Genomic DNA, 22869 nt, shown 5'->3' with positions numbered 1-22869 from the left:
TGTCTAATCAGAGACAAAGGTGAGAACACACATAAGGTTCTGGGTCACAGGGATATTGCCTTTTGATTTTTGCGTGGCTTGTATGGTAGTCTACAGACCTTTGATATCTGTGTTTTATCATAGTGTGGTAGCTGCATTTATTTCCAATAATTTTTAAAAGTATTTGCATTTGTTTTTTATTTGTTTGTGGGCCACACCTGGCAATGCTCAGGGGTCACTCCTGGCTCTACACTCAGGAATTATTCCTGGTGGTGTTTGGGGGCCATATGTGATGCCAGGGAATCAACCAGCGGTGGCCACATGCCAAGCCAGCACCTTATCTTTGATACTCTTCCTCTGGCTCCTCTTTCGAATGTCTTACCTAAGATCTAAGCTTTCTCCTGTTGCCACAGATGTAAGACCTTCTACTTTATATCCCATCCAATGTGGTGGACTATTCCTGGTTTGTCAGTGGTATGGAGTTTAAGATGTCGCTCCAGGAATTCAAAAATTTTGAATGGGGTGACACAGCTTCTTACTTTATGACAGTTGCTTTCATTCCTAAGGGTCTGACTTTTAAAATTGCCTTATTTTGTACAAATGGTCTCAAGCCTCCCAATGCACAAGCCTTGGTGATTTCAATGTGGGGAATAAGAGTAGACTCTCTTTTTGTCTAATGAAAGAAAAGATTGTTTATAACATTTTTTTTTCAAATTTTGGGTCAAGACTAGCAGTGCTCAGGGGCTACTCCCTACTCTGTGCTCAAGAGTTGTCCCTGTGGTGCTTGGGAGCTCATGCAGGATTAGGGATTAAGTCCAGGACTCCCTTATGCTAGTGTTTGCTCAAACCCTGGAAGCTATCTTGAGGTTCTTTAACATCATCTGTGAGAGTAAAACATTAACATAAGGAATCTGGGTGAAGGGTATGTGAGAATTCTTTGGGTCTGAATTTCTTTTTTCTTTTCTTTTTTTTTTTTTTTTTGCCTTTGGGTCACACCTGGCAATTCACAGGGGTTACTCCTGGCTCTGCACTGAGGAATTACCCCTGGCAGTGCTCAGGGGACCATATGGTATGCTGGGAATTGAACCCGGGTCAGCCGGGTGCAAGGCAAACGCCCTACCCACTGTGCTATTGCTCCAGCTCCTGAATTTATTTCTATGTAAAAAGTTAAATGAATTTTTATAAGCTATGGTTAGCTTTTAGTTCTTTGTTAGTTTTTAAGAAGTTCACAAATGTGTGAGAGAGAATTAGTGTGCTCTGATCTTCCTTTTCTACATAAAACCAAATTGACATTTCTGTCAAGGATAAAACTCAAATCCTTAAATTTCACAGAAGGTGCTGGCACACCAAGCATGGGTAGTCCTCATTGGGTACTGGCGGATGTTGTCCTTGAGAATTACCCCAGAGGCTACCAGAGACACCTGACACTTGGAGGGCCACAGAGGTGAATGCTTCTTGGAGCAACTCCTCAGAGCTGAAGAGAACTGGGAAACGGGGAGTTTGGGGGCAAGTGATGAAGGGTCATCTGATGAAGGGTCAGTCCACAGCACCAGTAATTGTCAGCTGTGCTTGGGCTCACTTTGGTGAAGGTTGTGAAAATGCTGACAGCTCTCTTGCCATCAGAGCAAGGGAAGGGGATGAGACAAGCTGTGTCTTCCCCATTTTATGGATGAAGCCCAGGGGGGTGATGCCATTGGCTCAAGATCCACTCACCGGTGGCAAAGCCCAGGCATGGTCTAGGTTCCTTATTTTGAAGTGCATACATGCTCTCTTACAAACATTGTGCTGTCTTTTTATGGCAGGCAGGTGGCTTGGGCAAATATCTGGGAGGAGGAATTGTTCTTGGCATTTACCTTGAAGGAAACCTCAGCTCTGTAGCCTTTGCATGGCTCTAGTGTTCTGAAGTGTCTGCTGTGACTTGCAACTACCACAGTCCTGGACGCTTGGGCTGCTCTAAGGGGGTTAGGGGGAGGAGGGCAGCCCCGTGGTCCATACCAGGAGAAATGCTTTGTTCTCCCTTGGAGTCAGAGACTTATCATAGACAGGAAAGGAAGACCCTCTCTACCAACCTAATGTTGACTCCCTCCCACAATCCCTAGAGACTTCCATTCACATGGCACTTCTGACCTACTTTGGTTTGGCTGAGCCACAGAGGGCCGAACTCTGCCACTCTGCCAGCTTGCGCCTTGTTGGGAAATGAGCTCAATTAAGTAGGCAGGTCCCAGTGACACTTTCTGCCACACCATTATTAATCTCATGGAGCCTGGTAAGAATGGAACCTTGCAGCCTTCTGCCCCCTTTCTGCAAGTGATGATGTTCAGGACAGCGACTCACAGAGAGGGAATCTTCCTGCTAAGTGGAAAGGCCAGTTTTCCTCCAGTCAGCCTGTGCTATCATTTTCCTTTTCCTGTGTCCCCTCTGTCCTCTGGAAATTCCTCTACATCCGTTTATGTGTCCACTCAGAATCAGACAGATGGGTGCCAACTTGGTTCAGGGCAGAGCAGAGTAGGAGAGGGTTATAACTATGTTTTCTAACTTCTGCTTTTTCTTTTGGAACAGAGCAGCACTTTCCAGAGGTGATGCTGGGGGAAGAATTTCTTAGCCTAAGTCTGGACCAGGTGTGCAGCTTGATATCCAGTGATAAACTGACTGTTTCTTCAGAAGAAAAGGTATGGTCTGGCCCTTTGGTGAAACAGGAGCCTTACTTGGGTGCCTGGGAGGGGATTTAATTCAATAAGTTCTTTTCTTTTTCTGAGAATAAAAAGTGCTTAAGTTTGTCCCTTTTTAAACAAGCAAGCAAAAAAAGCCCTTCTATTCCATGTCCATTATATTTACTTTAGAACAAGTGATGATGGTGATGATGAAGATAGTGATGATATGTGATGGTATGATGAAGATGGTGATGATGATGGTGCTAATAGTGATCATGTTTGTGGTGATGGTGATTATGATATTTGAAGTGCTGCCTCTATTTACTGACCATTTATTTATTTATTTATTTATTTATTTATTTTAATGAAGGAGTCCTGCTATTTATTCAGCCACTGATTAGCTGGTTGAATTGGACATGAACTCCACCTTACTTTTTTTTCCATTTTTTATAATTTTATTTATTGAATCACCATGAGAGCAGTTACAAAGCTTTCAGGTATAAGTCTTGGTTATACAATGAAACACCCATACCTTCACCAGTGCCCATTCTCCACCACCAAAAACCCCAGTATACCCCCATCCCACACCCTCCCCCTACCTGTGGGGCAGATGATTTCCACATTACTCTCTCTTTACTTTGATCACATTCAATATTTTGACACCAGACCCACCATTATTATTTGGGATTTTACCCCAGCACTCAGATCTGCTGAAAAGGCAACAGTAGACAATTTGTTTTCTATTGCTGGTTAAGAAAAACATATGATGTCGCGTGGCTGCAGTAGTGGCTGCACAATTTTGAAATTCCAAAATTTTAACACTTAAATCTGGAGGGATTTCTTACCGAAACCTGCTGGGTTCTGAAATTTGTTCCTGAGTCACTGGGATCATGACCGTTAAGCAGCTTGATCAGGAGCCAGAGAGGCCATTCATGGGCGGTGACTCGGGGTCTCGTTGGGACAGGGAGGAAAGGGCTGGCCCCACCCCCATTCCCTGAGGCCCCAGGTGTCTCATCACTGGGGGCCCAAACCTGACTGTCCAATGGCCTCTGGAGAATGGCGGCCACTGAGCCGCCTAGGGGAAGCAGGCGGAGGGACAGCACCCTTTCCCCCCTGGGGTGGCCTGGTGACAGTAACCTACTGTGGGGTCCAGATGCATTTCTGCCAAAAGCCACTGCGTTCCAAGATTTGTTTCTGAGTCTCTGGGATTATGGCCATTAAGCAGCTTCACCAGGAGCCAGAGAGGCCGTTTGTGGGCAACGACTTGGGGTCTCGTTGGGGTGGGGGAAAAAAGGGTGGGCTCCACCCCCCATCCCATGAGTCCCCACATGTCTCGTCACTAAGGGTCCAAACCTGACTGTCCAATGGCCTCTGGAGGATGGCAGCCACCGAGCCGCCAAGGGGAAGCGGGTGCAGGGACAGCACCCTTTCCCCCCTGGGGTGGTCTGGCAACAGTAACCTACTGTGGGTCTGGATGCATTTCTGCCAAAAGCCACTGGGTTCCAAGATTTGTTTCTGAGTCTCTGGGATCATGGCCGTTAAGCAGCTTGATCAGGAGCCAGAGAGGCCGTTCATGGGCGGCCACTCGGGTCTCATTGGGACGGGGAGGAAAGAGTTGGCTCCACCCCCATCCTGTAAGGCCCCATGTGTCTTGTCACTGTGGGCCAAAACCTGATTGTCCAGTGGCCTCTGGAGGATGGTGGCCACTGGGCCGCCAGGGGGAACAGGCCAAGGCACGAAACCTGTTCCCACCTGGGGTTGCCCAATGTCAGTAACCTACTGCAGGGACTGGATGCGTTTCTGCCAAAAGCTGTTGGGTTTTGAGATTTGTTTCTGAGTCTCTTGGATCATGGCCATTAAGCAGTTTGATCAGGAATTAGAGAGGCCATGCCTCCAGTTATATAGCTGAGCTGGAGGTGGTTAGTGGGTGTGTCTCCCACATACTTAACTTTTGGCTGTTTACTTTGTTGGTAAACTTTTCCCCAAGTTTTTGGGGTCTGGCCAAAAGCACAGCAGAAATTTTGGGGTATCTGGAAGTCTGAAGGTGCCATCAAGCTGCTGATGCACTCTTTACTGACCACTTATAGTTTTGCTAAGGGTATTATGCCTCTAGCTTCATTAGCTTTCACTGTAGCCCTATGAAGTGGTCACTGATGTTACCTCCACATTACAGATGTGGAAAATTGAGTCTCAGAGATATAGTTTGTTAGAGGTCACTCTGCTGGGCACTCAGAGTAGAATCTACGTATTACCTCCTCTTTTTTTTTTTTAATGGGCGATTCACACCTGGTGGTGCTCACGGTTACTCCTCACTCTGTGTTTAGGAATTGCTCTTGATGGGATAGGGGGACCATATGGGATGCTCAGCTAAAACCAAGGTTGGCCACAGGCAAGGCAAATGCTCTATCCACAGCCCCACACCTGTCACCTCCTCTTAAGCACTCTTCGGCAGAGCCTCCATGGAGTGTCAGCATTTAAGCCAGAGGTTATCTTTGACAGAACATCCTTTCCAATAGGGTTGTGTAGTTCCGAGTGATGAGGAAACTGAGGTCCATAGGTTAGGAAAAGCTGAATTGCACCATCAGTGGTCATCTCCAGACCCGAGCCCAGGTCTCCTAACACCCAGTGTGTGATCTTCCCTCCTGCTCTGTCTTGCCTCTGATTTCCTGCTCACTGGCCTTCTGCCTGGGTTATTCTTCCTTTTTAGCTTCATCTGTTCAATTTCAAACCAGTTCTAATTCTCCCATGAAGAATTCCTTTATCAATTGTGCTAAAAGGAGCATGAGTTTTGATATGGGCCAGTAGTGTTAACTAATTTGGAAATTACTTATGTGACCTTTCATGAGCTCCTTACCTGCTTCCTCATATAAAAAGTGAGGAAATAAAACAGAGCATATGTGACAGAGTGGGTAAGGGGGTTAAGGGGAATAATGTATACTAAATGCTGATACAGTAACTGGTACCTAGCAGCTGCTTAATCAAAGGTAGCTGAGTTTATTATTTACCTAGTTTTGAGAACTTAGTCCTGCTCTCCTCTGTGTTCCAAGATTGTTTGTTACTGCAGTTAGTTCTGAGCTGGTCTTACCTCATCTACTCAACTATGAGTTTTCTCACATGCGCAGTAATGGTGCTAGTCTGTTCCCACTGTCAAACCTGAAATTCTTTCTCTGTGAAAAAGGAAAAGCTCAAGAGAAGGATTTTATACTGGAGATAAGTCTTTGTCCTAAAGCACATGTCCAGAGGATGAGGTAAAACTCACAAGCTCCTGTCCGTCATCCTGCAAAAGTCTGATCAAAGAAAAGCTGTGAGTGTCCCCAAGAGTGACCCCCAGAAGATGACTGGCATGCCAGTCTCTCCCTTACTTTCCGGGAGCCTCTACTTCCATTAACTGAGAGGAAGCAGCACTTCGAAGGGAAGGAAGCCTTTGGCCCCTTCTGGCCTGACCTCGCATCAGAGAATAGACTCTTGTTTCTTGCTAAGCTGATACACTGACCTGTGGATTTTGTTACCAGGTTGACATGATCACTTGACTGATGGTTTTAATATTAGGGCTGATAGTAATTTGGGGGCCCAGCTTGAGAAAATGGTGGCAGTCATCTAAGAAGTGGAATTGGATTAATTTGGGATGTTTGGGCTGAGAGGGACCCTACACCTTGAACCCATGCTGGTTGTCTTTAAGCTTTGTGGAGGGTTATTAATGCTTGTATGGCAGGGCGGGGCTTGAGGTGGGTCTTTGTAGGGAGAAGCACTAGAATACCCTGAAATCCAAATGGGCTCTGGACTCAGACAGTGCTGGCTCCACGCTCAGCTTGATACTTAGTGGGTTTGAGAAATCATTGGTCTCCTTAATCCACAATTTCTTTTCATGTAACGTGGGATTTGTTAAGTGTACCTCCCACATGGAGTTGTCATGAGGATTAGAGAGAATAGGCAGCCGATACCAAACTGTTTGGCAAGTGCTCACTAAGTGATGCCTGTCAGTGTAATAACCATGATCCTTTATTTGCAGGCACCATTAACAGTAGTTATGGTATCATTGTTGATGGTATAAAATATTTCATTGAATGAACAGCGTCTTTCCAGAGGTGCCATCTTTCCATGCCATATGCACGTTTCTGCAATAGGAGATGTGTTTCAGTAGTTTCAGTAGGTGTTTAAGAACACCTTATATGTATGAGACCCTGTGCTTGCTCCTGACACTGTGAAAAAATTCTCCTATTGTGATTTTCATCTATTCATGTGCTTGCATTTGAGATATTATTTCTATATGATTAGAATAGAGTGTAAAATTTATATTTTTTTACATTGATGAAGTTTTATATTATATGTAACTTCAAAGAATGTGATGCTTCAGAGTATAGAATTCTTATGTGATGCTTTTTTTCTATATTATGTGTTTAGAAGTTTGTGATGCTTCAGAGAGTAGATTACTTTTATTCCTGATTCCTTTGGTACTTTCAGGGTGTGAGTAGTATAATTTTGAGACTAAACAAAGAATATTATAGTTTGGCCTGTATTTTCTCTGGTGAAATCCAGGATTTTATTTCCCCTTAATTGACAACAGATTGTTGGAAATTAAACAGCTGGGAGATTTTGACAATGAGATGTTCAGATCATGAATGCTAACCCTTTAGAATTTAAAAATATGTTATCTATTGCAGGAAATTGGTTATTTCTGCTCCCTTTAATTACATTGAATATGATGGGCAATTCCTTGCATGCAAGTAGCTTTTTCTTTTAATAGTATAAGTGAAATATTTGAGAGTGCATTTCAAGTAATACCAGTGATCTTAATTTAAGCTAGAATTCAGTTTCATTTAATGTTAACATTTGCAGAAAACTCAACTCAGTCGATAATCAAATAGCATTTGTATTTGCTATTCAGCTATATCCACATATGAACAGCAATATCAGCTCTATTATAACTCACTCCTCTTCTTGCAGCCCAGAGTTCTTTTAACATATATTATAAAATTTAGTTATGTTCAAACCTTTAAAATGTGAAAAAATACATTTTAAAATGGAGAAAATGAAACGTGGAATGGTAGTGTCACTGTCACTGTCCTCCTGTTGTTCATCGATTTGCTCGAGCAGGCCCAGTAACATTGTGAGACTTATTGTTACTGTGTTTGGCATATCGAAAACGTCATGGGTAGCTTGCAGTCTTTGCCATGCGGGTGAGATACTCTCGGTAGCTTTCTGGGCTCTCTGAAAGGGGTGGAGGAATCAAACGCGGGTCAGCCTGGTCGGCCGTGTGCAAGGCAAACGCCTTACCCACTGTGCTATCGCTCCAGCCTGGAATGGTAGTGTTAATGATGAATAGATGGGATGGTGACAGTTTGTTCGGATTTGAATATATAGGCTCTGCAGTCAGAGCAATTGATTTCAAGTTAGGCTTTACTGCTTTAACAAAGAGCTGACTTTGGACAAGTTATTTCTCTCTTCTGAGAGTGTATGCCCATGTACAATCAGACATTTGCTCTGTGTTACAGTCAGAGTTACACAGTTCTGATATTTCCTGGATATGTAGAATGAGTTTTCTTTAAAGAAAATTGGCAGCTACCAAGAATATTTCGCCCACAGGCTTACATAGTCTCAGTTCTCTCCTGTCTAAAATGATAATGCATTATCCTACAGGGTTGTTGTGAGGATGGAATGAGATGATACATGCGAAGTGCTTAACACACAGGAAATGTTCATGGTTGTAAGAGATGGTAATTACCGCCCATACTACTGCTGTTTGTTATATGCAGTCCTACTTCTATCATAGCTGCTATTACTATCATGATACTATCTCCAGCACTATGACTATCACTGTCACTGATTGCCGTTATGCTCATTACTATTACTGGTATTATTAATGCTACTTCTGCTACTGTTACTATAATGCCACCCCATTATTATCAGTTATGACTATTATCAGTAGTATGCATGTGCTATCGATGCTATTACTTTTACTACTGCTACTGTTACCACTGGGCCAGAGCAATAGCATAGCAGGTAGGGCATTTACCTTGCATGTGTCCAATCTGGGTTCAATTCCTCCCCCCGTCTCGGAGAGCCTGGCAAGCTACCAAGAGTATTTTGCCCAGATGACAAAGCCTGGCAAGCTACCCGTGACTTATTCGATATGCCAAAAACACTAACAAGAAGTCTCACAATGGAGATGTTACTGGTGCCCGCTTGAGCAAATCAATGAACAACAGGAGGACACTGCTACTACTTTCTCAAGGAGACACTCTTTCAACAGCCCCTGTTCACTTGCTGGTTATTTTTACTTAGGACTTGGTGCCTAGCAGGTGCTGAGAGTGCTGATGACCTCTTGGTCCCCACCCCTGGTCCCGACTGGGTCTCTGTCAGGGCCCAGATACTCTCCTCCTTTCAGCATCATTTGTTTTACCAATGCCTTGTGTCCCTCACCACACCTGAGCTCCTCAGTACTGCTTATGCAGGTCTTTGAGGCCCTGGAGAGGTCAACAGATATTCCCCAAGAGTGTGAAGAAGCTGGGCTGGTGTGGGACAGAGGGAGTGGTTTTGACATTCTCCAGGACAGTAAGGACAGATGTGGGAACTGAAGTTAGAGAACGTTGTGGATCTCTGACATTTTCTTTCCTGTTATTCCTTCATGTTGTTTTGTTGAAAAAAATTCCATTATATAACAGAGGTTAAATGGATTTGGCTAGAGTCACTCACCTCTAGTTCTTTGGGTTGGACCTTACCTAACTCGAGAATTTCCAGAGGAGCGGCTACTCCAGTCCCCTTAGCTCATCTGCCCGGGGGAATCATGGTGTCAGAGCTAAGCTTGTGAGGAGAGCCTCGTTATTGTCTTCCCGTATGAGACCAAAGTTGGCCTCTTGCCACGGACAGCCTCAGTGTCCTGGGATGCAACCTTAAAACTGGACAGACACCCACAGAAGCAAAGTTGACTTCAAAGTTGAGTTCTATTGTGGTTTTGCCACTATATTGGTAGTTACCGGATTTGTTTGAATCTTCATTCTCTTAGCTAGAAAATGTTTTCTACTTTTCAAGAATTCTGTATCTTCTTATGAAACACTGTTGAGGCTTTTCAGAGTGAGAGCTAATGGACAAGTGTTCCATATGTTATGTACAGGTCAGGGAAAAAACTTAAACAAGTCAGATCACCGTCCAGTTTGTGTGAGAACTACAGGTTATTTCTTTCTTCATGTATATGATGAATGTGCTGTTATCTCCTGAAACTGTGATCTAAGGTCAAGTTCTTATGTTTCCTGGCTTTTGTCTCCTGGGATCCTTAGTTTTTCAGGAAGTATTGGCCTTTGTCTCCTGAGATCCTTAATTTCCAGGAAGCATTGATGTTTATCTCCTGGGATCCTTAATTTCCAGGAAGTGTTGGCCTTTGTCTCCTGGTATTCTTCATTTCCAGGAAGTGTTGGCCTTTGTCACCTGGGATCGTTAAGGTTGTGAGTGCTCCAGTCTGAGGTTAATCTCTCCAGTGAGTAGCCACAGGTATGGATACGGACTGGAGTCTGTGTTCTGCAGTCTGAATGCAAATGTTTTTGCTGCCCCTGCCTGGTCATGTTATAGAGCAGGTACAACCAGTGCCTCAGCTGAGCACTGGTTTTCTGCTGTACTGCTAACCCTGAAGTCAGTAACAAGCAGGCCTCTAACCTGGCCCTGCCTCAGTGTTTCTCTTTTCTGCTTTCCTTGGAGTGTGCAGTTCTTGAGCTCCTGTAAATCCAGTCTCACAACACTGTGCTCAGAAATCTTTCTTGACTGTCCACTGTTCCTCAGTACATTTCTCAAGTCATTATAAATGTACTATTTGGGCCCTGGGACTGACCCTCAGTAAAGCATGTATGAATGAGTCCTGAGCTTTATCCGCAGCACTGCAAAATAACAAAAAACAAAATCAAGCTATTTGTATTAAACAGAGATTACAGGGAAGAGTGATAGTATGGGAGGTAAGGCATGTTGGCCTTGAAAGTGGCCAACCCCAGTTCAGTTCCCAGCATCCTCTATGGTCTTCTGGCCATTGCCAAGGGCCAATCCTGAGCACAGAGCCAGGAATAGCCTGAGCACTGCCAAGTGTGACCTGCAAATCCTCCCTCCATCCAAAAAGAGTAAGGTCACAGAAGCATAAAGAGTAACTCCACAGCTCAGTTGCCCCATCCCTGTTGAAGTACCATGAGTTACAATGCTGTTAATGATAGTTTCATGTATATGTTGTTCTAGTACCGCACATACCACCAGTGTGTTTCCCTCCATCAGAATCCCAAAGGCCCCTCCCCTCTAAACCCTCCGTGCCCCGTAAATTCAGTTCTACACAACTCAATCTTTATAAAGTGAGACACCCACATAATTAGCACCCAAATCAAGTAACAGGCCCTTAAACTCCTTTCAGTGCCTGTTCCTTTCAGAGATGGCTTTCTTTCATAGATCAGTTTTGCTAGTTTGTGTTTTTTTTTATTTGTGTGTGTGTTTATGTGTGTATAAAACAAAATAGTTTTTGTTGAAAGACATTTATAGAGATGTAAGGGGAGAACAAGAGATATGGACAAGTGTCCCATATTTTATGTACAAGTAGGGGAAAAACTGGGAGGGTCTTTGGCAAATCAGATCAGTATCAGGTTTGAGGCAGGGTCAGGGCAGAGGCCTGCTGGCTACTGACTTCAGGGTTAGCAGTGCAGCCAGCTGCTCAGCTAAGGAACTGGCTGTTCCTGCTCCATCACACAACCGGCAGGGGCAGCAAACATTTGCATCTAGCCTGCGGGCCACAGACTCTAGTCCACATTCAAGAGAGAGTACGGGCTTGGAAGAAAAACTCGAATGGTGTTTGGAAGACGATCATAGCAAATTCCTCTACTTTTACCCCTCTCTTTGTTGTTACTGATATGTTGTGATGACTAGGGTCATCGCCTTGTCTGTCCACAGTGCTCACCGAGGGGTGCTCCCCTCTGGCTGTGGTACTCACACACGCTTGGCAGCTTTCACTCTTAGCTGATGCCTATGCATTCTTTGGTGGGGTTCTCTTGGGCTCACTTCCGTACTCACTCATGTGCTCTCCAGAGATCATACCTCCTGCCTGTAGTCCTTGAACATTCTTCTACATGTGGTGTTAGTGTGGATTGCACCCCTTTATGTGGTGCTTACACACACTTGGCTATGGTGTAGCCAGAAACTGACTGTGGTACTGGGGATCCCCAATAAGAGAACTGCCCCAACTGTGCTTTTCAAGCAGGAGACACTGGAGATGTGAGCTCTCGGCCTCTGCACCGTTTGTTCCTCCAGCCTCAGCTTTGCTAACTTTTGAACTTTATCTTCATGGAATATGAACATATACTTTCCTATCTGAGTTTTTCTGCCCAGCTTTCCATTCATAATATTTCTAATTCTCATTACTCAGAAGGCGGAGGTGGTTGGGGAAGCAAGGCTCTGTGTCTGCCTCTTAGGCCACAGCTTTTTATTAATACATGCCTGGCCCAACGTGGAGGGGAGTGGCACTCAGCTTAACTCAGGGGCAGAGGGAAAATGTGAATCCGTACTATGTGGCCAACAAGTTAGTTGCAGTGCTTCTGTAGAGTCAAGATTCAAGGCAAGCATGCTGAGGTGAGTGGGAAAAGCCTCATGGTAAAGGGAATACATATGGGAGTATGTACTCAGGCTGAAACTAGGAGAAGGGAAGTAGGAGTTTCAAAAGCTATCAGGCTGAAGAAATTGGAGGAATAAGGACATGAAGATTTGGAAGACACTATTGTGCTGGGGAACGTGACCTGTGTGATGAGAATCAAGGGTTGTTAGACAGCTCAAGGGGTTGCAGTGGGGATGGACTTTTCCAGCTAAGAATTTACCTGTATATTGTAAAATGGCATTGTTGGAGGTATTGAGGTTAAAAAACAAAAGGGCTCCCTTGTAAGATACACATAGGAGACAACAGGTGAACAAAGGTATCAGGTTAAGGAGCTACTGATGGTTTATGTGAGCTTTATGACACTCTCAAGGGGACTTGGGGTGTGATGGGAGGTGTTCCCCGGCCTCATTTGTTCCCTGACCCCTTTCCTACAGAATGTTTCCAATCTGGTGCTGCGGGTGCCTCACATTGAAGCATTGGTACTCTAAAGAATACACTGAGGAGAATAGTCTTGGAGTTGCCTTTCCTTGGTTGCCCCAAGCTGTTCTGTTGTCATTATATTGGTGACTTGACTTTGGGCAGCTGGTTTTATTAGTGCTGATCTTGGAGGGGAGTGGGTTGAGCTTTCCTCCCTGCCCTGACCAGTGCCCCGGCAGCCGAAGACCTCCAGGACCAGCCACCACCATGCTGAGACCACTCTCCGCACACCTGAAGGTACCGGCAGAGGGACAGAGCCACGTGGGTTCCGGGGCCGAGATCTCCAAGCCTACTCGGATTGGAGTCGAGCATCCTCCACCCAGATCCTCCAAATTCCAGTAGGCGGGGGTCACACCCACCAACTGGCCCCCTGGCGCCGTGTAATCCCATCAGCGGCCAAGACTCAGAGACTATAAAAACCAGCTCCCGGAACCTTATTATAACATCTCATTCCTACTTTGACAAACTGGCAGGCTACTGAATGGAGCCTGCCCACACGGCAGAGTCTGGCAAACTCCCCGTGGCGTACCCAATATGCCAAATACCAGTAACAATGATGGGTCTCATTCTCCTAAAGAGCCTTGAATATAATCTCAGGGCTAGGATGAAGGAGACGTAACTGGGGCCTGCTTGAGGCAATCGACGAATAACAGGATGATCTGTGATCTGTAATCTGTGATCTTGAGTCCATCTCAGAGGTTTATGTCCATGGGTTCTAGGGGCTTGGACTGGGGCAGAGCTCCAGCGGGCCATGCTTATTGGTTTGAAAATAGTTTCTGTATTACCTTTCTTTTCTTTAGTGTTCCCATACCACATGGATAATGCCAGCTCAAACCTTTAGTCTAAATATGGTGTGAGCCTGGTGTGCGATCCAGTTGCTTGATGATGAAATTTTTACTTCCCATCCCAAGTAAACGACAAACAGGACAGCCTGCTGCCCATGGGGAGTATATTGAGGCTCAGTTTGGGACACACTGACCACAAGGACTTGGTGCTCAAAATACTCCACACAAAGGGCCAGATGATCACCTGAGCTTCCATTCAGCTCCCCAACTTGAATTCCTTATTGAGGCATATGTCTTGCTTTTGAGTATGACTCAAATCCTAATATGGGGGCAGGATGTCCCTTTCGTGTGTTTGAAGCCAAAAGAACAGATTCCTTCTGAGTAAGCTCAGTTCACCTGTTGACTAGAAGGAGCTCTTCGTCCTGTGTGTCTCTGTAGGTTAGTGCTCTGGTAGTTGTCTCTCTGCTCCTAGACACTTCTGTCAGTCATTGCTCCTCACTCATTGTCCTCCTGCTTTGAGCATCGTAGTGAAAATCTGTGCTGCCTCTAGGCAGTGGTAAACACCGCAGAGTCAGGAGTGATGTCACATGTGGGCATCATGTTTTGTTTATATGAAGTCAGATAACTGCCAGGGTGCTGCTGTAGGAAGAGAGCCGTGCCCTTAATCATTGCTGCTTTGATTAATTTATTCACTCTCAAGAAAAATATTTATTGAGTGCTAAGTGGCAGATAGTGTATTAGTCTCAGGAAAGACATCAAACTGATCATCAAGGTCCCTGCCTGTTTGGAACTTCCAGTCACCCCAGGATGACAGATCTCACCAAAGATGAAAGCAAATGAACATAGTGCTGCACGCTGGGCTGGGCTGTGGAGGGCGTGAGGAGGCTGCTGATTGTAATGTGCTACTGTTCTTTTCTCTCTCTGCCTCAGTATTCCCTCGTGTGAATGACTTTGGCTGCTTCTTAGTGCCCCTGTAAGTCTGAAATGTTGCAACTATCAGAAAGAACTTTAAAGTGTCACACGAAACCTTCAGATGACAATATTGTGGGAAAGATGAGTGTAACTGGCTCAGTAAGTCTGGGACCCTTCAAAGGAGGAAATCTCCAAACTCGTGATAGGTTGATAAGTGTTTAACAGCTGACTCAACAACAACAACAAAACATTCTGCTAATTCTGATTTGTTTGCTGATTTATGTGCTAATGTCCATGGTATAAATATTTCCACCAAGGCTGATTTCAAACTACAAATGCAGGGAAGGAACAGGCGCAGCACACTCCAGCTCCAGCACACCGTTGCTCCCAGCTGTTGTGGGATATGGGTGACAAAGCGTTGGGGTTACAGTTCACACCATTCCTATTTGCCTTTGGTTTAAGAAACAACAAATCAGACAGAATCATCCTTAGGTTTGGGGGTTCTCTGGAGGGCTTGGAGGGTTAGATTTAGGGTTCTGGGCTTAGGAGGTTCCCAGCAAGCCTGCCCAGTCTTTCTAGTCTACTGTGCCACTGAGTTGTAATCTTGCACAGCGTGAGAACTCAGGTTCTGGGGTTTAGAGGTCTGTGCACAAGCCAGGCCCACTGTTCCTGGCCACGTGACTTGGGACAAGTTGCTAACCTCTCCAAGACTCTTTTCACACCTATGAAATGTACACTAGGATCCTGGCTTCCTTGAATTTTTGGTGCCTTCAGAGCTCCTTCCTGTATTATGCCCAACGCTGTGCTGGTGGTTATTGAGACAGTCCATTCTTCTCAAATCTTGAGTAACAAGTTAGGTACATGTGCTGGAGCCTAGCTTGCCCCTGGTGTGGTGAAATTTGACTTCTTTATCCCCCGTGCTGTGTTTCCGTGCTGTTTTGCTGCGACTCATCCCTGAGTGGACTTTCACCCTATCTTAGTCACCACCCTGTGGTGTTAACTTGAGTCTCCTGCTTGGCTCTAGGAACATGTTTGTAAAGTAGGCTAAGTGCTGGGCTTCCCCTCATGCAGTTTGCAGGAGGCCTATTCTGGCCACCTGGAAGCAGTGGTGTGGGCTTGGAAGACCAGCTTCATCTGTGTCCTCAGCCCAGGCTTTGCTTATGTAAGAAGAACGAGGAGCCAGAAATCATGAAATCAGATTTCTTCCAACTGCTTTCCACCTTTTCCATCCCTCACAAAATCAAAGCCATGAGGAAGGGTGGCATTTGTTTTCGTTTGAAAGGGGTGCCCCAAGTATGCTTTTGGGGCCACTGGTTGCTTCATCATGGGATGCAGGCGTAGGCTTTCCTGCCGAGTGGAGTTACACCCTAGGAGTTGACATCCTTATCTTTTCTTTTTTTCTTTTTTGGTTTTTGGGCCACACCTGGTAATGCTCAGGGATTACTTCTAGCTCTGCACTCAGGATCACTCCTGCAGGTGCTCGGGGACCATATGGGGTGCCCAGGATTGAATCCAGGTCGGATATGTGCAAGGCAAATGCCCTACCTGCTGTACTCTCAATTCAGCCCTACCCTTTTCTTACAAAGGGTCGGATAGTAATTTTTTTAGGCTTTGGGGGCCTTAACTGTCTCAGTCCAGCCCTGCTGTTCTGATTTACAAATGCAGGCAGTGGGCTGAATGTGGCTTGAGGGATGTAGTGTGCCAACTCCTGTTGGCCTTCAGACTTTTGAGGGTCAGCAGAGAGTAATGGGAGAGAGCCTGACCCTGGAGTCAGGCGTCTGCAACCCAGCTCTGCTGCTTTCTGGCTTGGTACTTGGCTAGTCACTTCCTGAGTGGCAGGAATCTCTGCCCCCTGGTGTCCAATGGGAACATGTGTATGGCGTATGAAGAGGGTGGCCCGGTGAGTTCCAACTGCCCTGCCCTCCCCTGGTTCTCCCTAACCTCTGCTTGTCCCCTGCTGGGAATGACTTTTGATGCATGGAAGGCTAAAGCTCTTTGGAACTTGATTTACTTGTTTATTTTTCAAGCATGAAGACTAAATGCAAAAAATATGTGGCCTTCTGTAGGCTCTGAGAAGGTCACTGTTGTTGCCTTGTTGCCGAGTGCTGGGCTTTCACGGCTGAGTAGGTAAACAGTGAGACTGAATGGAACCAGTTAGACAAGTCAATCTGAAGTAAAGATAAGGTTAAATATCGGCTTTGGTGGACTCAACTTGTTTGGTAGCTTTTATAAGGAGACAGCTTGCTGATTGATGAGGAAGGCCAGGACCAGTAAATCCCACCTCTACTCAAGGACTTGTGGGTCATTAACTTCAGCAAAGCTCTCAGCCCATCATCTCTTTGAGCCTGCTATTGTGATGAACATCACAGGCTGACAGGCAGCGGGAGGTACAAAGACAGGCTGGTACATTTCTCAGCCTACAGAAATGCACAGCCTATAGTTAAGGGCAGTGGAAGGATGTACAGATAAGCTCATTTCAAGGCAGAGCCACCCAGTGGCCCTCTCCCTCCTAACCCAGTGGTCTTTGATCAGGACCTCGACTCTGCCCTGCCCACCAAAATTCCTGTCATATCTTCCTCAGTTCTGCTCTTAGTTCTGGCTTGCACTACCCCCATGCATGTTATTCTGAGCTAATTTGTTCTTTTATTTATTAAGAAGGTGTTTGAGTAGGTAACTTGTGCTTAGAAACACAGAGTAATGCTGAATCAAAGGGTCTAGTTACAGATTCCCTGGTCTTTGTGCATATCCAGTCAGACAAAGCCCTCAAAGGAGAGATCAGATCCAAGAAGAAACTGCGCCAGGTGCTGTCACCCAATGTCACATTCACCATTATAGTTATTTTTTGGCAGAGGATATTGTGTTTTTATCTGTTTTAATTAAACATGGCAGATAAATGAGGAAAGGAAGGGCTGGGAGGGATGTTGACATTGCCCTTCTGATCCTCTTCTGCAGTCTATAATATTTGGTTCATAGTTAACTGCTCTGTATTTCTACCCTTAAATTACTGTTGGATCAGAATTTTATTCTACAATGAATTTTGATAATTCTTTATTTGGAGTAGCAAGTGTGTGTGTGTGTGTGTGTGTGAGAGAGAGAGAGAGAGAGAGAGAGAGAGAGAGAGAGAGAGAGGGAGAGAGAGAATTAGTCATTACAGTCTTTTAGTTTTTTTAATTAGACTTCAGTTTAAACATCTTTGTGAATGAATTATAACTTAAAATTTTTTTCTAAAGAATGTATTTACTCAACCAGTTAGACTAAGTTGTTTGAAACCAGTTGCTTCTTTGCTTAAATTGCCTGTGTTGATTTTCTTGAAAGGTCTTTGAAGCTGTGATATCATGGATCAATTATGAGAAAGAAACTCGTTTAGAGCACATGGCAAAGCTGATGGAACATGTCAGGCTCCCCCTCTTGCCTAGGGATTACCTTGTCCAGGTAAGTGCTGTGTGAAGAACTACGCACTCCTCTATACTCACCCACACACACATCAGGGGGAGCGGGCATCCCTGACTGTATGGAGGTGGATTGTACGAGGTCTTTTACGAATGGTGGGTATGAACCTAGTGCATTAAGTATGTAGTTTGGTTATGTAAGGATTGAGAGCTTGGGTTTGAGAATCGAACACCAGTCTCAATCTTGCCCTACTACTTATTAACTTTAGCTTTTTGTTTAATCTCTTTCCGTTTCTGTTTCTTTTCTCCATTGGAGGGATACTGTAATAGAGCCGCACCAGATTGTTGTGAGGTATTTAGAATGGCCTAACATATACCAAGAAAAGTTATGTGATTTATTGTAGGTGACCAAAGCTAGGGGCATCATTTCCTTAATATTTCTGTGTTAGCTCTTTGTCTTAGTGTTAGGCAATTTGGAGCTCATTTCAAGATGTAAGACTCCACAAGTATCCAGAAGAAATATTGCTTCCACGTTTTTCCTGAGGAAAAAAAGAAAAATTAGGAAGTAATGGCTATTTTTGTTGGGCTAGAGCTATAGTACAGTGGTAGGGCATTTGCCTTGCGCGCAGCTGGCCTGGCCGATCCGGGTTTGATTCCTTGCCCCTCTCGGAGAGCCCGGCAAGCTACTGAGAGTATCTCACCTGCACGGCAAAGTCTGGCAAGCTACCCATGACTTATTCAGTACGCCAAACACAGTAACAACAAGTCTCACGATGGAGACATTACTGGACCCGCTCGAACAAATCGATGAACAACGGGAGGACCGTGACCATGACTGGGTATTTTTGTGATATCACAGACTTCCTCATCTAATACTTATAATAATTCAACAATGTCTAATCCCCTTTTGACACATTTGTGCCTGGGACCCGTAGAGGTTGGAATCTATCTAGAGTTACCAGCTAGCAAGAGACAAGGTCAGGCGGCACATCTCAGTCTGTCGGGCTCTAAAGCAGACACTTCCAAGCAGCTAGGCCTTCTCTGAGCTCTATCCTGCTTCCTGTTACCTGTCTTAGTTTGCAAAATAAATGGCAGTAGATGTCCTTAAAGAATAGGCATGGGGTAAAAGTTAAATATATGAACAAATGAAAACATCAGAACAACCAACCAGCCCTCTGCTAACCCTTCCTGGAAGGGTGAGGTGTTTGAAATCAGGGTCCTGGCAGCCTGGCACTATTATTTCTTGGGCGTAGAATGCTGGGTGAGTACTCACACTTCCTTAGACCTCATTCTTCTCCTCCAGCAAAAGTAGCACCCATCTGGTATTGTCTGGGGAAGATAGGTAATCTGTGGAAGCCTCCAGCATTCTGTGGGTGCTTGCTGAGCCACTGCTGTCTTTACCGCCACTGCTGCTTCTGACCTGGCAGAGGACGGTGACTTCTCACAAGCATTTACCAGGTTCTTGACTCCTGTCACTGTTGGCATAGATCTAAGGAGTTAGGACAGGGTCCCCCTGAGTTTCCCAGGCTAGCCCACCAAGGGACAGTGCCCACCTCTTAGTGCTGTGCTGCCTTCTGCACTTTGGGTGCACCAGTGCCACCTGGTGGCAACATGTCCTGCCCTGAGAGAAGGTCCCCTAGGCAGAGGAACCTGTGTGGCCCTGGCTTGTGTCACCTCCCACAGTCCCGTGGGAAACAGACCACAGCTACCTACAGGCTCCCAACTTCCTCAGTCTCCTTCTCTACGCAGCGAGGACGGCGGTGAAGCTGGGGTTCAGAGAGACCCAAGGGGCTATGCAGATCCCCACTGTGCCCTCTCTCAGGTCTCCACAACTGGAACTTAGCCTTGACTCAGTCTTGGGTTATTCTGCTAGGGTGGGGTTTGATCTGGAGAAGACAGGTCAGAGGCAGTGGGCATGCAGGCTGTTGGATGGGTTTTTTCGTGACTGCCTCTTTTTAGAGTAAGCTCTGTTCGTTCTAGTAGCTGCTTTACTGATGCCGGTTAACACTGCAGCTCAGCAGGTTGACCCATGGTGGGGGGGAGGAGGAGTTCTGGTGGGGGGAGGAGGAGGAGGAGGAGGAGGGGGAGGAGAAGATGATGAACTTCCTGGGTACGCAAAGCCATGCCAGCACTGTCTGGTTCCTGGAGGAGGTGTGCTGTATTGTTTTTTATAGCTAGCATTCGCCAGGCTTTTCTGATATGTTATATGTTGCAGTAAGTGTGTAATCTGACAGGCACATTTTAAAGTTTGGTTGTAGTTTGGGTCTCATGTTTTCAGTGTCGTTGACTATGTGGTTTGGATACATCACTGTAACACACCTCCATATTGCTGATGTACTCGAAGTCCTTGACTCCTGCTCCCTTTGGGGAGATTTTCTTTGAACTGAAAGGAATTCTTTGGGAGAAGTATTCTTGCATTTCTCCTTCCTCTCTGGCTTTGTAGACATCCACTTTCACCATTTTATTAAAAGTCCTTTCTTTCTTTCTCCCCACTCCTCACCCTCCCTATTTGGAGGGTTCATTCCAAGTAGGGGGGTGGGCACCTGGGTTATGCTCAGTGGGTGCTGAGAATTGTTCTCAGGGCCTCATACAGGCAAACCATCCACTCCACTCTGGTCCTCCACTCTCGAATCTCATTTTTAAATTTTTATTATTTTTTAGCAGACTCTAAGTGTATAATATGTTCCTCTCTGACTCAGTGCATCAGTGATAGGGTGGGAACAAACACGAACTACTCAGGCCTTCTTTCCTGCCAGCTCCCTGCTACATCCTAGGTACAGTCAGGACCAGGAGAGGCTTGGCCAAGTCTTATACATGGTGAGCTAGGGGGCTGGGAAAATTGAAGGGGTGGCCCTTCTCATTCTCCTACTGGAACTCTTGTCTAGTTTAATTTTCATTCCAGAGTCCAGTACTGACTGGCCAGTCAGGCACTGGTCAGTGGGAGCAGTTGGACGGAGTTGCCCAACAGCTTCCAGATGCTTCAGCAAAGAATCTGTGAAGAGGCCTCTGAAGACTTTGGGCCCCTCTAGGCAGCCTCACGCATGCGGCCCAGGGTCAGAGGCACCTCCGTCAGGAAGCACTGAGGCACATGTTTGCCAAGTGCCTGGCCAGGGCTGGAGCTCTTGAGTGGGTGGTGAAAAACCCATAGTTCCAGCTTCCTGGTTTCAGTTACTGGGACTTTTGTGCTGGACAATTTTTTCTGCTTGTGTATCTCTGGCTGGTTTTCTCCCTGAGGGGGTCACTGTAAGGAAATGGAAATGCATTTTCCTTCTTGACTTACTTTCTCTCAGAGCCCCTGAGGGCTTCCTGCTATTTCTTGCCTCTTTTCTTTAACCACCTCCTCTCAATATTTATCTAAACAGTGTTAAGATCAATTTTAGGATCAGGAGGAATGTGGGAGGAAGCTTCCAGAACCATTAATCTATTTTGTTCTGCTTCCTCTCATTTAAACCGGCAAACACACACACACACACACACACACACACACACACACACACACACACACACACCTCCCTAGTGAGGTTGTAGGTTGCTTTGCCCATTTCATAGAAGAGGAAACTTGAGTCTCAGAGGAGTCGCATGTCATGCTTAAATTTGGGGAGAGGGGATAGGAGACCACATCTGGAGGTTCTCAGGGCTTACTCCTGGCTCTGTGCTCAGGGATTGCTTCTGGCTCTGTGCTCAGGGATTGCTCCTGGCGGGGCTCATGGGACTGTCTGGGTGTGCAGGAACCGAGCCCTGGTCAGCCACATGCAAGTCTAGAGCCCTACCCACTGTACTGTCTCACTGACTCCAGTGCGGAGATTTTTATATCTGTTTGTTTTAGCCTAAATTTAACAAACTCTGCTGTGCATTTGACTCACCAGAAGTAGACAGTGAGTGCTAATGCCATAGATTTTAGCTTGTATCAAGTTGCTGCTCAGTGCCCACTTCCTACAGTGCCCTGGGAGTGAGATGCCAGGTGTGGGCGTAGAGGAGTGTGTTGACTTACTCATCCCAGCGAGACAGCCCCAGACGGCTTGACCTCAGCATGACTATCGCTTGTTATCCCCAGACAGTTGAAGAAGAAGCGCTGATAAAAAATAACAACACCTGTAAGGACTTCCTCATCGAGGCCATGAAGTATCATCTCCTCCCCCTAGACCAGAGGCTCTTGATTAAGAACCCCAGGACCAAGCCCCGGACTCCGGTCAGCCTGCCCAAGGTAAGCCTCAGCCCGGCCACTGCCATGCATGGGCTCGCACCCAGAGCCTGGTTCTTCCTCTACTGCTTCCGTGTCTCTCCTCCCAGGGCTGCCCTTCTTCTTGGTTGCTTTCCCCACCTAGAACAGAGTCTGCTGGTTCCTTTTGACTCTCCTACTACCACGCTCCTTGGGGGTCTTCTCTCCCTAAGAATTTCAAGGTAACCTCTGGTATCATCAGGGAGGTCTGATCATGACTTGGAGTCCTTCCCTCTCCTCTCCTTGTGCTCTGTGGATTGTGCTCTTCGACAATCCGCACAACAGGAAATGATGGTTGGGTTCTGGTAAGGAGCACCAGGGGTACAGAAAGGAGCATAGAAGGAACCCCCAAATCAAAATTTGCCTGAGTAATGGCTGCTTAGCTTTCCCTGCAAATCCTCTCCCCTCGGGTCCTCAGGTCCTTTCCGTGCAGGACGAAGACAGAGCTCTAGAAGGCCTGTAAAGGCCTTTCTGACTGCATGTTCCAAGTGTTTCTAGAATGCAAACATTACACCTGGGGGGAGGTCCCAGCTGCCTCGAGAGAACAAAGTGGGGAGTGAGTGACTTTGGTGCACAGCTGTGGCGTGGGCAGCTTCAGGAAATGACCAAGACCCCTCTTTCTCTTCCTGCTCTTTCTCATTGGTTGCTCATCCCCTTTACTGCTGCTTCCAGAAGGACTTCACAGGGCTAGAGAAGCATGTAGGAGATGTGTGGGTTCTCCAAGGCCCTGGAGAACAGAGTGCATCAAATGTGAAGGAAGATTATAAATATCCAGCTAATAGTACACATAGCTGACCTTTAGTGAGCATTTACTAAGTTCCTAGCAGTGAGCTCAAAGCATCATGTATAT

The 22869-nt window shown here is 45.9% G+C and overlaps 1 protein-coding gene across 2 annotated transcripts in view; it reads left to right on the top strand.

Annotated features, from left to right (window-relative positions):
* The window catches only part of KLHL3 (kelch like family member 3), a 134608-nt gene that overhangs the window by 85785 nt on the left and 25954 nt on the right, over positions 1–22869 (top strand). For both annotated transcript variants that reach the window (XM_056124384.1, XM_056124382.1), the window contains 3 exons: positions 2539–2648; positions 17727–17843; positions 21855–22004. In XM_056124384.1, the coding sequence (XP_055980359.1) occupies positions 2539–2648; positions 17727–17843; positions 21855–22004 (377 nt within the window). The remainder of the gene's footprint in view (positions 1–2538; positions 2649–17726; positions 17844–21854; positions 22005–22869) is intronic.

This window comes from Sorex fumeus, unplaced genomic scaffold, assembly GCF_029834395.1.
Source record: "Sorex fumeus unplaced genomic scaffold, SorFum_2.1 ptg000051l, whole genome shotgun sequence".
Classification (NCBI taxonomy): domain Eukaryota; kingdom Metazoa; phylum Chordata; class Mammalia; order Eulipotyphla; family Soricidae; genus Sorex; species Sorex fumeus.
Note: the sequence above shows the minus strand (reverse complement) of the source record. Positions and strands in the feature narration are given on the sequence as shown.